Below are 13175 nucleotides of genomic sequence, written 5' to 3' on the forward strand. Positions count from 1 at the left end.
ACAGTAACTTCATTGCAGTACTAATGTAAGCCTACTTGTGACAATAAAGATTATTAAAGATGAGTAAAAATACTTTTCACTGTACTTCGGTATGTGACAATAAATCAAATCAAATCAAATGTATTTATGTCCCAGTAGTCTCTGGTTTAAGAGAATAGCTCTGCCTCCAACATCTGGGTAGAACGTACTGAGGTGATGCCGCAGGGATTGAGGTTGCAGATCCCTGGATCTCCTGTAGGGTTTTAACACAAATATTAGCGAACAACCTCATCGGCGTTAAAGGGAATTTTGAGAGCATGGCTCTAATTCTTATGGGAGATAATAAACTTGACATCAGAAATGTCAGAAGTTGCATGGATATACAGCAGAAATTTGCATGTCCAATCATTATAATGGAAGGATACACCATTTCCAGACCAATAATTTAGAAATTAAGTTAACTCAAAGAGCAAGTACAACAGTTTCATAGGCAAAGCTGATATTTCCTTGATCACAACCATAGTTCTGTTCAATCATTCATTGCAATATTCAACATTAAATGAGAAGGGAAAATAGAGTTGTTGAACTATTTTGCTTTTGAATGACTCCATTTCTTCAACTATTAATAGTTCACATTTTCTGTTCCAAATTTAAATTTTGCAGGCAAAGAGAAGCATAAAGGTGGTCCTGAGATGCTTAATGCATGAATGATTTTGATAAATTGAAAATCTCTGAATCAATTTATCATCAAACCCTGAAGTTATTTCCATATACAACGCGGTTGCCGGATTTCTAATTATTTTGCAACAATGTCTTTCAGTACAAATTGTATGAAAGATTACACCGTGCGCTCATTAATTGGCCTGGGCACTGTTTTGTAACAGCTGGTTAATTATGCTGACAAAGACATGTAGCAGGATTTGCAAAATACACAAAAGATTTTACTTAAAAATTCTAATCATTTTTCAAGTAAATTTAACAGTCAATCATTTATTGATGAACCACCGCATGATGAAACATGTTGGTAGAGGAATTACAGCTTGTTGAATTGAAGAAACACATTTTCCTAACCAAACAGGGGCGGGGGAAGTGAAAATAAAAGGGAATTCATTATCCCACAGATATGAACATTAAACTCTCAAAGTTTAAATAAATGCATGAAACCCTGTTTCATATTTGAAAGAAAGTCCCTGTTACCAGTAACTCTATTCCTCAGACTGTATAATGTAAAAAAAAATCAAAAATTAGAAACAGTTAAAAATAAAACTGAAGTTAACCATGCACTACAAATCCTTTTCACACTTGCAACATGGAATCCAGTCTGAAATGAAGTTGTGTGTAACTAATTTTATTTTATGTATTTCTCAACAGCCAAACTGTTCTGTGGATGAATCTTGATATCAACACATTGTGGGTTACAAATTATGTTTTATTTCTACATACTTCGTACCACCTGTCAATACTGATTACCGAACAGTCTTAATTGTGAATTGACTGAGATTTCACCCTGCATTTAGATACTAGCAAAGTCAATGCCAGTGCATTTGTTACAGACCAGTATCAACTTCTCCTTTCCTTCTCTTTAAAACGTGCATTGATTGGGATACTGGCAGATACGGATGGTGAACCTCATCAGGAAGTTCAGGCTTTGTGAACTTTCTCGGGAATATATTTAGATATTGTCTTTAGATGTTCCAACTTCTGAAGACAATTCAAGTGGCTGTTGTAATACTTTACATTCAGATATGGCACACATTCAAAACAAAGAAAGAGGAGTTGTTTCATGGAATTCTCTATTATTCAGATGTTTTAAGCAAACTTATGTTTCATTCTTTTGTTTATCCCTCCTGTGCTAATGTCTATGGTTTGAATTACTGTGTTTTATTGGAACTGCTAGCGGGATGCAGTACAACATATTGATTTGATTTAAAATGCAATGTAGCTGAAGGTAATCCCACTGTTACTTTATTATACTATGAATCAGCTCACACCAACAAAAAGAAAAAAGTTTATTCAATACTTTCAGCCCTTTGGATATAAATTGCACAAATCAACACAATTACTGTATTGGCATTCATTAGATATATGTTTGTTGAGCACTGCATCTCCTTTGAAAATTTAATCCAAGCTTTAAATTGCATTTTTGGATCCTAAAGGACCTCATTGAATAGAAATGAGTACATAATAGGCCAAGCTTAGTTCCATGTATAAAATGTAAAATGCAGTTGTAATGTATTATTTATTAACCGTGGTAAATTGGAATACAAATAAATTGGTAAACACAATGTTTTATCATATTTCAACATACTAGTCAATGTCCCATAGCATTGGGAATAAGACCAAATGCAGTTATCAGGTGAATGGGGAAGGTGGGAGGGAGGCAAGTGGACTAGAACATGCAGCCATGATTCAGAATCTATTATATATTCATGCTGCTGTCCTTATTGCAATGTAAAGCTTTGATTTTATTGTTTGCAGTTAAATAGCAAAACTTACCGTAATTTAGAAAAGGAAAATATTATTAATGGAGTACACATCAAAGAGATTGAGGGGTACATTGAAAGGCCATAAAAATACAAACTAAGCAGTGAGATACATTTTTAGATGACAGATTTGAAAAGCAGGAATATTATGCAAAGCTTGTTTAGAACCTTGGTTAGACCAAAGTTAGAGAATACTGTATAGCTCTGGTTTCCAGAGAAAGGATGTAGGCACATTGAAGAAAGTACTAAAATGAAATACACATTTCATGCCAGAACAGATAGATTATAGTTATCGGGGGGACCAGAGGAGGAAGGGTAAGTCAGGACGGAAGGAGGATCTACTGGGGTGTCCCGTGTGAGGCTGGGTCTGGTTTTTTAAAACTAGTTGCTCTGGAGTCAGGTGATTTCTTCCCTCTGACGGTTTCAGAGTAACTGTCAGGATAAAACTGGCAGAGCCATCTGAAGTCAGCTTCTGTTGGATGGTTTCAAGCCAACGCAATTGTCCAGTGGAAGTTAGTGCTTCTGGACAATTGCTGGATGAACCCAAAAATGTGAACTTCCTCGAGGTATTCCCCAGCGCATCATTGGGTTACCCCCTAAACGTGACGACGTTAGGGAACTGGACGTTATGGGCCTCTGTGTTGTAAATTCCACGTTAACTGGGAGATATATAAAGTGCTACAATGCTACCACTGGCAAGAGGATGCAATTGAAGTGTGATCAGTTTGCATTGGCAGTTATCATTGTATATAAAGGGCTAGATTCTTCGGCAGCGCCTGCCGCACGATCGCCACAGACGGGACGCAGACCATGTAAAGGTCCGTTGACATCGGGCGGGAATTTCCGGTCGCCGGGCAGGCACGGCCGAAGGATCCCGCCCAAAGATACTGAAGTTTATGTTGAAAAAACAGTAACTTCATTGCAGTGCTTATGTTATGCTATTAATAAAGATTGACAAAATATGACACCAGGAAGTAATGATTTGAAGAATTAAATGCCAATTTTTAAAAAAGACACGTTTTACATCAATATGGTACACACTTCCTGTAAATGCTACTTAAACCAGTAAACACTTTACTACTGTGCCTGTTTGCAATTTATAAAAACATACTTGCCTCCCGAAGTCTATCAAGCTTCACCACCAAAGCTGTTGGTTCTGTTCTCCATTGTGCTAACTATCTAAATAAGGATGATGTGGAGATGCCGGTGTTGGACTGGGGTGAGCACAATAAGAAGTCTTACAACACCAGGTTAAAGTCCAACAGGTTTGTTTCAAATCATTTTAAACAAACCTGTTGGACTTTAACCTGGTGTTGTAAGACTTCTTATTGTATCTAAATAAGACCAGCGATCTCCGAGATGACCTATTTGCCTTCTTGATCTGCCTTCCTCTTACCCGAACTTTGTCTCTTGCATTTCACAGGCCTAAGATTATCAAGGCTAAGCAATATATAAACCCATCCAGTGGGTTTGTGCTTAACCCTCTCCAATCCCCTTCACCTCCTACTAGCAATAGTACTGCCTAGCGTCCCCTCCCACAACTTCTACTTGGCCTCTACCATTTTGCCTCACGTTCTTCTAAGTGCGACATTTGTTTTATTTTACCTGGTTTGTTTTACGCAGAGTACCAATTATGTAGAAGCAAGTTGTTATACCTTGCATGGGCAAGATCTTCATGTTGAAATCCTCTAGCAGACCAAGAACATTGATGAGATCCAGCTCTTCTTGAATGACAGGGGAGCAGTCAGTGATGAGTTGTAAGCAGCACCTAGTAACAAAGTAAGGAAAGTCCAGATGGTAAACAAATTTGAATCACGCAGGCAATGTGGCATACTCAATGGGCTTATTATCAGTCATTGTTTAATTGGCATCATTTAATTGTGATTTCTCCAACAGTATACAGTGAAAATTGCAGTGGATAGGTTGACCCAGCATATGAGACAACCCAATTTGTCCCGCTGAATAAAAATCACTGCTGGGATTCTCCAAAATCGCGGCAAAGTGTTGACGCTGGCGTAAACACCAGAGTGTTTCATGCCGGCATCAACGGGCCCCTTGGCCCAGCGATTCTGCAACCCACAGGGGCCCAGCATGGCGCTGGGGTGCTTCACGGAGCTCCGGCTGCCGATACTGGCCCCAGCACTTCCGGCCGTGGGTCCGCACATGCGCGCCGCGGACGTTTTTGCCCCGGCCCCCGCACAACATGGCGGATCCCTACAGCGGCCTGGTGCGAAAGATGATAGGCACCCCCCCCCCCCCCCCCACCCCCGGGATGCGCGGGCCCACCGATCGGTTGCCCCCGATCGTGGGCCTGGCTTTCGTGAAGGCCACCCCGGTGTCTGATTCCCCGTCCCCCCACCAGGACGGCCCCCTCAGCCGCGACGCCGAGCTCCCGCTAGGTGGAATCACACGGCAACCATGCCGGCGGGAACTTGGACTGTCAACCACGAAGAATGGCCGCGGGGGCCTCCTGTAACGGCCCCCGACTGGTGCCGATTCTTCGGTCGCCAGAGAATCGCGTCTCAGCGTCGGACCCGATCGCGAGCATTCTCTGCCCCCGCGCCGATCCCACTTTCAGTGCGGAGGTTCGGAGAGTCCCGCCCCACATTCTTGCATATACTCGTGTATAAGTCAACTCCCCTTTTCAGCCAAAACATGCCATATTTTTAAAAAATAAAATTAGAGTATCCAATTATTTTTCTTTTCCAATTAAGGGGCAATTTAGCGTGGCCAATCCACCTAACCAGCACATCTTTGGGTTGTGGGGGTGAAACTCATGCAGACCCGGGGAGAATGTGCAAACTCCACGCAGACAGTGACCCGGGGCCAGGATTCGAACCTGGGTCCTCAGCGCCGTAGTCCCAGTGCTATATTTGTATTACTATTCAGCCTCAAATGTTCTACCCCACAAACATATATTTTACTTACTGGTACCTTATAACTGGGTGGAAGGGATCAAGCAGGTGCTATGGGCTGTGTTGTGAAGGTGCACTAGAGTTTATGACATGCTCACACAAGAGAAGACCATGCATGGTGAATGACAAAGAGAAATGAGTCTTTCAACTAAATGAAATACGAAACTGGTTTCAAGCTAAATAAAAATTACAATATTTGCTAACTCATCAAATATGCTGCAACAAAAGAAGCCAGTGTTGGTAAAAACAATTGGTGCGAGAATTGGAGGAGGAATTTGCCCTGAAGAAGATGCCCAAGACAAAATGCGCAACGAGAATAGAAACCAGCCACTGGCCTGATCTTGAGATACATTTATTGGAATGGATCTTCAGAAATCATCTGAATGGTTATTGTGACATCAGAATGCAATTCGTCTATATGCAGTTAAGTGGGCCAAATCGGACTTCCGGGTGCGGCGATGACCAGCTAAGTCGCACGTTTCGGCAGCTCCCGGTGGAACGGACTTTTGGGCTCTTAATAGGAGCCCCAACGGCAATTTAAACAGCCAAAAACACTGTGCGGTAAACTAGAAGGGAATCCCCCCGGACACGCATGGATAAGGGAGAGGATAGCAGCCGGATTGCGGAGGATCCTCTGGAGCAGCGGCAAGGAAGGCAAGCTCAAAGCAAGTTGGCGTCGGAAGGTGGCCGTTTGTTTTGGGGCCCAGACCAACAAGAGTTCCTGCGGCGCTGTGTGGAAGAGCTGAAAAAGGAATTGAAGGAGTTGTTGGCCCCGATATTACAGGCGATTGAAGGGCTAAAGGAGGAGCAGAAGACTCAAGAGCAGGAGCTTCGGGTCGTGAAGGCAAAGGCTGCTGAAAACGAAGACGAAATACAGGGCCTGGTGGTTAAGACAGAGACGCACGAGGCGCAGCACAAAAGGTGTGTGGAAAGGCTGGAAGTACTGGAGAATAATTCGAGGAGGAAGAATTTAAGGGTTCTGGGTCTTCCCGAAGGCGTAGAAGGGGCGGACGTCGGGACATATGTGAGCACGATGCTTCACTCGCTAATGGGATCGGAGGCCCCAACGGGCCCTTTGGAGGTGGAGGGAGCTTATCGAGTTATGGCGCGAAGACCAAGGACAGGAGAAATACCTCGAGCCATAGTGGTGAGGTTTCTAAGATGGGCGAAGAAAACTCGGAGCTGCAGGTGGGAAAACGCGGTGATCCGCGTATACCAGGATTGGAGTGTGGAGGTGGCGAGAAGGAGGGCAAGTTTTAATCGGGCTAAGGCGGTGCTTCACAAAAAGAAGATCCAATTTGGAATGTTACAACCGGCGAGATTGTGGGTCACACACCAAGGGAAGCACCACTACTTTGAGATGGCAGAAGAGGCGTGGACATTCATTGTGGACGAGAAGCTGGAATAGTCTGGCGAGAGAAAGAACTTTTGGGACAAAGTGGTGGGGTGATTATGTGGGGCGAGGAAAAAAGGGGGGGGGGGGGATGATTTTTCAGTTTGTTAATCCTGTGATCCTGTAACTTTTCTATCTTCCCCATGTTGGGGGGGGGGGGGGGTGGGGTGGTATGAGGAACTGTGGGCACCGGTCATTAGGGGCGGGGCCGACTGGGAAATGCGGGCTTTGTTCCCGCGCTATCGTAATTATGGCGGGGACAGGGACGCAGGAAGGAGGGGGTCGAGGACAAGGGGGGAAGCCGAGGTCAGCCAGAGTTCGCTGACTTCTGGGAGCAACATGGGGGGTGCAACTACGCTAGGAAGGGATCTAGCGGAGGGGGGGGGGGGGTTAACTGGGTTGCTGCTGCTAAGGAGAAGGGGGAGCTGTTATGGGATGGGGTGGTCGAGGCGGGAGGGCGCCATTGGGGGGATACACGGGTACGTGGGAACCGGGTGAGGAGCTGGGTTAAAAAAGGGGATGACTAGTCGACAAGGGGGGGGGGGGTAAAGAGCCCCCCAACCCGGCTGATCACGTAGAACGTGAGTGGGCTGAACGGGCCGATTAAAAGGGCACAGGTACTCGCACACCTAAAGAAATTAAAGGCAGATGTGGTTATGTTGCAGGAGACGCATTTGAAACTGATAGACCAGGTCAGACTACGTAAAGGATGGGTGGGGCAGGTGTTTCATTCGGGTTTGGATGCGAAGAACAGGGGGGTGGCTATCTTGGTGGGGAAACGGGTACTGTTTGAGGCAAAGACCATAGTGGCGGATAGTGGGGGTAGATATGTGATGGTGAGTGGCAGATTGCAAGGGGAGGCGGTGGTTCTGGTGAACGTATACGCCCCGAACAGGGATGATGCAAATTTTATGAGGCGTATGTTGGGACGTATCCCGGACCTGGAGGCGGGAAAGTTGGTAATGGGGGGAGATTTCAATACGGTGCTTGATCCAGGGCTGGACCGATCGAGGTCCAGGACCGGGAGGAGGCTGGCAGCGGCCAGGGTGCTCAAGGACTTCATGGAGCAGATGGGAGGGGTAGACCCCTGGAGATTTAGTAGGCCTAGGAATAAGGAGTTCTCATTTTTCTCCCATGTCCACAAAGTATATTCACGGATAGACTTTTTTGTCTTGGGAAGGGCACTGATTCTGAAGGTGACAGGGACGGAATATACGGCCATAGCTGTTTCAGACCACGCTCCACATTGGGTAGACCTGGAGGTAGGAGAGGAAAAAGAACAGCACCCACTCTGGAGAATGGATATGGGCTTATTGGCGGATGAGGGGGTATGTTTAAGGGTGAGGGGGTGCATCGAAAGGTACTTGGAGCTTAATGACAATGGAGAGGTTCAGGTGGGAGTGGTCTGGGAGGCGTTGAAGGCGGTGGTTAGAGGGGAACTGATATCCATAAGGGCACATAAAGCGAAGCAAGAGGGTAAAGAAAGGGAGCGATTGCTGAAAGAACCTTTGAGAGTGGACAGGCAATATGCGGAGGCACCGGAGGAGGGACTGTACAGGGAAAGACAAAGGCTACATGTGGAGTTTGACCTGCTGACCACGGGTAAGGCGGAGGCACAGTGGAGGAGGGCACAGGGTGTACAGTATGAGTATGGAGAGAAGGCGAGTCGGCTACTGGCCCACCAATTGAGGAAGAGGGGAGCAGCGAGAGAGATAGGTGGGGTGAGAGATGAGGAGGGAGAGATGGAACGGGGAGCGGAGAGAGTGAACGGGGTGTTCAAGGCATTTTATGAGAGGTTATATAAGGCTCAGCCCGCGGAAGGGAAGGAGGGAATGATGTGTTTCTTGGATCAGCTGGAATTCCCTAAGGTGGAGGAGCAGGAGAGGGCGGGACTGGGAGCACAGATTGAGATAGAGGAGGTGGTAAAAGGGATTTGGAGCATGCAGGTGGGGAAGGCCCCGGGACCGGACGGATTCCTGGTGGAATTTTATAGGAAGTATATGGACTTACTGGCCCCGCTTCTGACGAGAACCTTTAATGAGGCTAGGGAAAGGGGGCAGCTGCCCCCGACTATGTCGGAGGCAACGATATCGCTCCTTTTGAAGAAGGGAAAAGACCCGCTGCAGTGTGGGTCCTCCTGGCCCATTTCCCTTTTAAATGTAGATGCTAAGCTCTTGGCCAAGGTGATGGCGACGAGGATAGAGGACTGTGTCCCCGGGGTGGTCCACGAGGATCAAACTGGGTTCGTTAAGGGGAGACAGCTGAAAACGAACATACGGAGGTTGCTAGGGGTAATGATGATGCCCCCACCAGAGGGGGAGGCGGAGATATTGGTGGCGATGGACGCCGAGAAAGCATTCAACAGAGTGGAGTGGGATTATCTGTGGGAGGTGCTGAGGAGATTTGGTTTTGGAGAAGGGTATATCGGATGGGTACAGCTGCTGTATAGGGCCCCGGTGGCGAGCGTGGTCACGAACGGACAGAGGTCTGATTACTTCCGTCTTCATAGAGGGATGAGGCAGGGGTGTCCCCTGTCTCCGTTACTGTTTGCATTGGCGATTGAGCCCCTGGCCATAGCACTGAGGGGCTCCAGGAAGTGGAGGGGAGTGCTCAGGGGAGGAGAAGAACACCGGGTATCCTTGTATGCAGATGATTTATTGCTGTATGTTGCGGACCCAGCGGAGGGGATGCCTGAGATAATGCACTCAGGGAGTTTGGGGAATTTTTGGGGTACAAATTGAATATGGGTAAGTGTGAGCTGTTTGTGGTGCATCCGGGGGAGCAGAGCAGGGGAATAGATGACTTACCGCTGAGGAAGCTGACAAGAGATTTCAGGTACTTAGGGATTCAGATAGCCAGGAGTTGGGGAACCTTACACCGGCTTAATCTAACAAGATTGGTGGAACAGATGGAGGAGGATTTTAAGAGATGGGACATGGTACCCCTGTCACTGGTGGGTAGGGTGCAGGCGGTTAAAATGGTAGTCCTCCCGAGATTCCTCTTTGTGTTTCAGTGCCTTCCGGTGATGGTCACGAAGGCTTTTTTCAAGAGAATTGAGAAAAGTGTCATGAGTTTTGTGTGGGCCGGGAAGACCCCGAGAGTGAGGAGGGGGTTCTTGCAGCGTAGCAGGGATAGGGGGGGGGGGGGGGGGGGGGGCTGGCACTACCGAGCCTAAGTGAATACTACTGGGCCGCCAATATCTCAATGGTGTGTAAGTGGATGGGAGAAGGGGAGGGAGCGGCGTGGAAGAGATTGGAGATGGCGTCCTGCAAGGGAACCAGCCTACAAGCAATGGTGACGGCGCCGTTGCCGTTCTCCCCGAAGAAATACACCACAAGTCCAGTGGTGGTGGCAACACTAAAAATTTGGGGGCAGTGGAGACGACACAGGGGAAGGACGGGAGCCTCGGTGCGGTCCCCGATAAGAAATAACCATAGGTTTGTCCTGGGGAGAATGGATGGGGGATTTGGAGCATGGCAAAGAGCTGGGGTTGTGCAACTGAGAGATCTGTTCATAGACGGGACGTTTGCGAGTCTGGGAGCGCTGACGGAAAAATATGGGTTGCCCCAAGGGAATGTATTTCGGTACATGCAACTGAGGGCTTTTGCGAGGCAACAGGTGAGGGAATTCCCGCAGCTCCCGACGCAGGAGGTTCAGGATAGAGTGATCTCAGGGACATGGGTGGGGGATGGTAGGGTGTCGGATATATACAGGGAAATGAGGGACGAGGGGGAGATCATGGTGGATGAGCTGAAGGGGAAATGGGAAGAAGAGCTGAGGGAAGAGATTGAGGAGGGGCTGTGGGCTGATGCCCTACGTAGGGTAAACTCGTCGTCCTCGTGCGCCAGGCTAAGCCTGACACAATTCAAGGTTTTACACAGGGCGCATATGACCGGAGCACGGCTCAGTAAATTTTTCGGGGTAGAGGATAGGTGTGGGAGATGCTCGAGAAGCCCAGCAAACCACACCCACATGTTTTGGTCATGTCCGGCACTACAGGGGTTCTGGGTGGGGGTGGCAAAGGTGCTTTCGAAGGTGGTGGGGGTCCGGGTCGAGCCGGGCTGGGGGTTGGCTATATTCGGGGTTGCAGAAGAGCCGGGAGTGCAGGAGGCGAAAGAGGCTGATGTCTTGGCCTTTGCGTCCCTAGTAGCCAGGCGAAGGATGTGGAAGGAAGCCAAACCCCCGGGTGTGGAGACCTGGATAAATGACATGGCAGGGTTCATAAAACTAGAACGGATAAAGTTTGCACTAAGGGGTTCGGCTCAAGGGTTCACCAGGCGGTGGCAACCGTTCATTGACTACATCGCAGAACGATAAAGGAAATGGGAAGGTAACAGCAGCAACCCAGGGGAGAGGGCCCGGGCGGGTCCTCAGGGGTGTTTTTGTATAAATATTTGTATTAGGCTATGTATATTGGATTGTTTGATTTTATTTTTGGAGAGTTATTATTTTTGATAGGGCAGTTGCCATTTAGTTTATATATTATTTATTTATTTGTTAAAAACGGCCACTGTTATTCATACTGTTTTACTGTTGTAAAAAGGAAAACCTTTGTATTGTTTTGTTTGGCCAAAAATTTTTGAATAAAATATATTTTTTTTAAAAAGTGGGCCAAATCGAACCCCGAGTCCAGTAAAGAATTCAGAGCAATAGCTGGTTGGTATATCCCTTTATGAAACAAAATAGATTGCTCAGATACTATCAAAGGACCTCAACTTCAAACATCATCAGTTTCCAGTGATTCATCATCAGACGGCTGCAAATACACATGTACCCATTTCACATCAGCCCATGAATTTTTATATGCCCAGCAACTGAACCATGGAGTGAAAAGGTTTGAAAGTTCCGAGTGGAAACCACAGGATGCAAGAAGACACGAATAATGGTGGCACTAACTTGCATGGGGCTGAGAAACAAAATTCAAGCCTATGGTAATTTTTTAAATGTAAAATGTACTGAAAATCAAGTTCCCTGCAGGAGTCTTTGAACATGTCCATGATAATGGTTGGCTAGATGAGGACAGTGAAGTTGTGGATTGATAATGAATGGATTGATAATGAACGGAATAGCCGCCTCAGTGGTCTACACAAAGAACACATGTTATTGGTGTAGGACATGTTCAGACTTCATTTAACTGGTGAGATTAAGAGACATTCTTGATGTTTTGCGTGGTGTCATCATCAAATTGTGGGATTTTTTTTTTACTGCACCAAGTGTGGTCAGATTATTAAAAAATGCAGAATATCCAATTCAATGGATGGAGGTAATGATGATTTGTTGTGGAGGGATATTTTCAAAGCTGAAAGTGCCACATCTGATCCAGAGTGGGATCCTTACAATGGTGCCATAGCCAAAGAGACTCAGAATGATTGTGATGAACTCTTTGTGTCGGATGCCAAAGACAATGAATTTGATGGGTTTTAAAATGCTTTGATTGTGGTTAGAAGTGTCTTTATAGAATTAATTCACTTAATAAACCATGCAACATTAATTTACCATGAATTACCAGTGTTTTTTTCACATTTAAAAATGATGATTGCCTACACTGGCGGTTTACATTTTATGCTCTGTTTATAAGTCGACTCCAGTTTTTGAAAGGACTTTTGGAGACTTCAGTGATTGACTTGTGCGTTGTGACCTCTGCTATTTATGTAAAGTAGTCCAATGTAAAACCAGCTCCATGACGATTTTCTCAATATGTATGCTTTTTTAAATTAACGCACCAAGTGTCATGTGGATATACAATTTATTAGATTCTAAAGTAGTATTAAAATACAGAAATATTTCTCATTAATTCCATTTCAGAACTACCAGTTTGGTCTGGGCATTTTATCCGCAGACTTCCAACCCCTTCATTTGTACTTGGTAAAATAGAGGCAAGTATACATATCTGTCAAAGCTGGTACCAGTGAACTGATTTTGCTTCACTTTTGTTAATAGCATGAACACCATGTAGTTGTATCTTTTTTGATTTATTCAGCGTGACATAAATAATGCCCCAAATTCATAATGCAGAACTTCTACTCTCCTAATAGGGAAATATATGCAAAACTGCAGCATTTTGCAGTGAAAATTCTGGAAATAGTTCGATACTGGAGGAAACAATGAAAATTGTACCCAAAAGTTACCCTGATGTAGACACAGAAGAGGCTGAAAACAATCCCGAACTTCTTAATGAGATCAGAATTGCATGCACTGTAATGTCAGTGATATTTCAATAAACTGTAAAGTGTTAAATTATTTAATATTACTGGAGACAGCAGTGCTCAAGTGTTTCAAAAGAATTTACATTTATTAAAGTACTGAATTTGTTGACACTGAGTATTTTTATATTTTGTGGACCTTTCTTGAAACATATGATACCCTAGGTTCATATTGAGGAAAAAAGAAGGATGGTAGGAGATT

General features: G+C 45.7%; 1 protein-coding gene across 1 annotated transcript in view; it reads right to left on the bottom strand.

Moving 5' to 3' along the window:
- Positions 1-13175, bottom strand: part of nbas (NBAS subunit of NRZ tethering complex) — a 381349-nt gene that overhangs the window by 201415 nt on the left and 166759 nt on the right. Inside the window, exon 31 of the mRNA XM_072498805.1 lies at positions 4118-4230. Coding sequence (XP_072354906.1) covers positions 4118-4230 — 113 coding nt within the window. The remainder of the gene's footprint in view (positions 1-4117; positions 4231-13175) is intronic.

The sequence above is a fragment of the Scyliorhinus torazame genome, chromosome 4 (genome assembly GCF_047496885.1).
Source record: "Scyliorhinus torazame isolate Kashiwa2021f chromosome 4, sScyTor2.1, whole genome shotgun sequence".
Classification (NCBI taxonomy): Eukaryota; Metazoa; Chordata; class Chondrichthyes; order Carcharhiniformes; family Scyliorhinidae; genus Scyliorhinus; species Scyliorhinus torazame.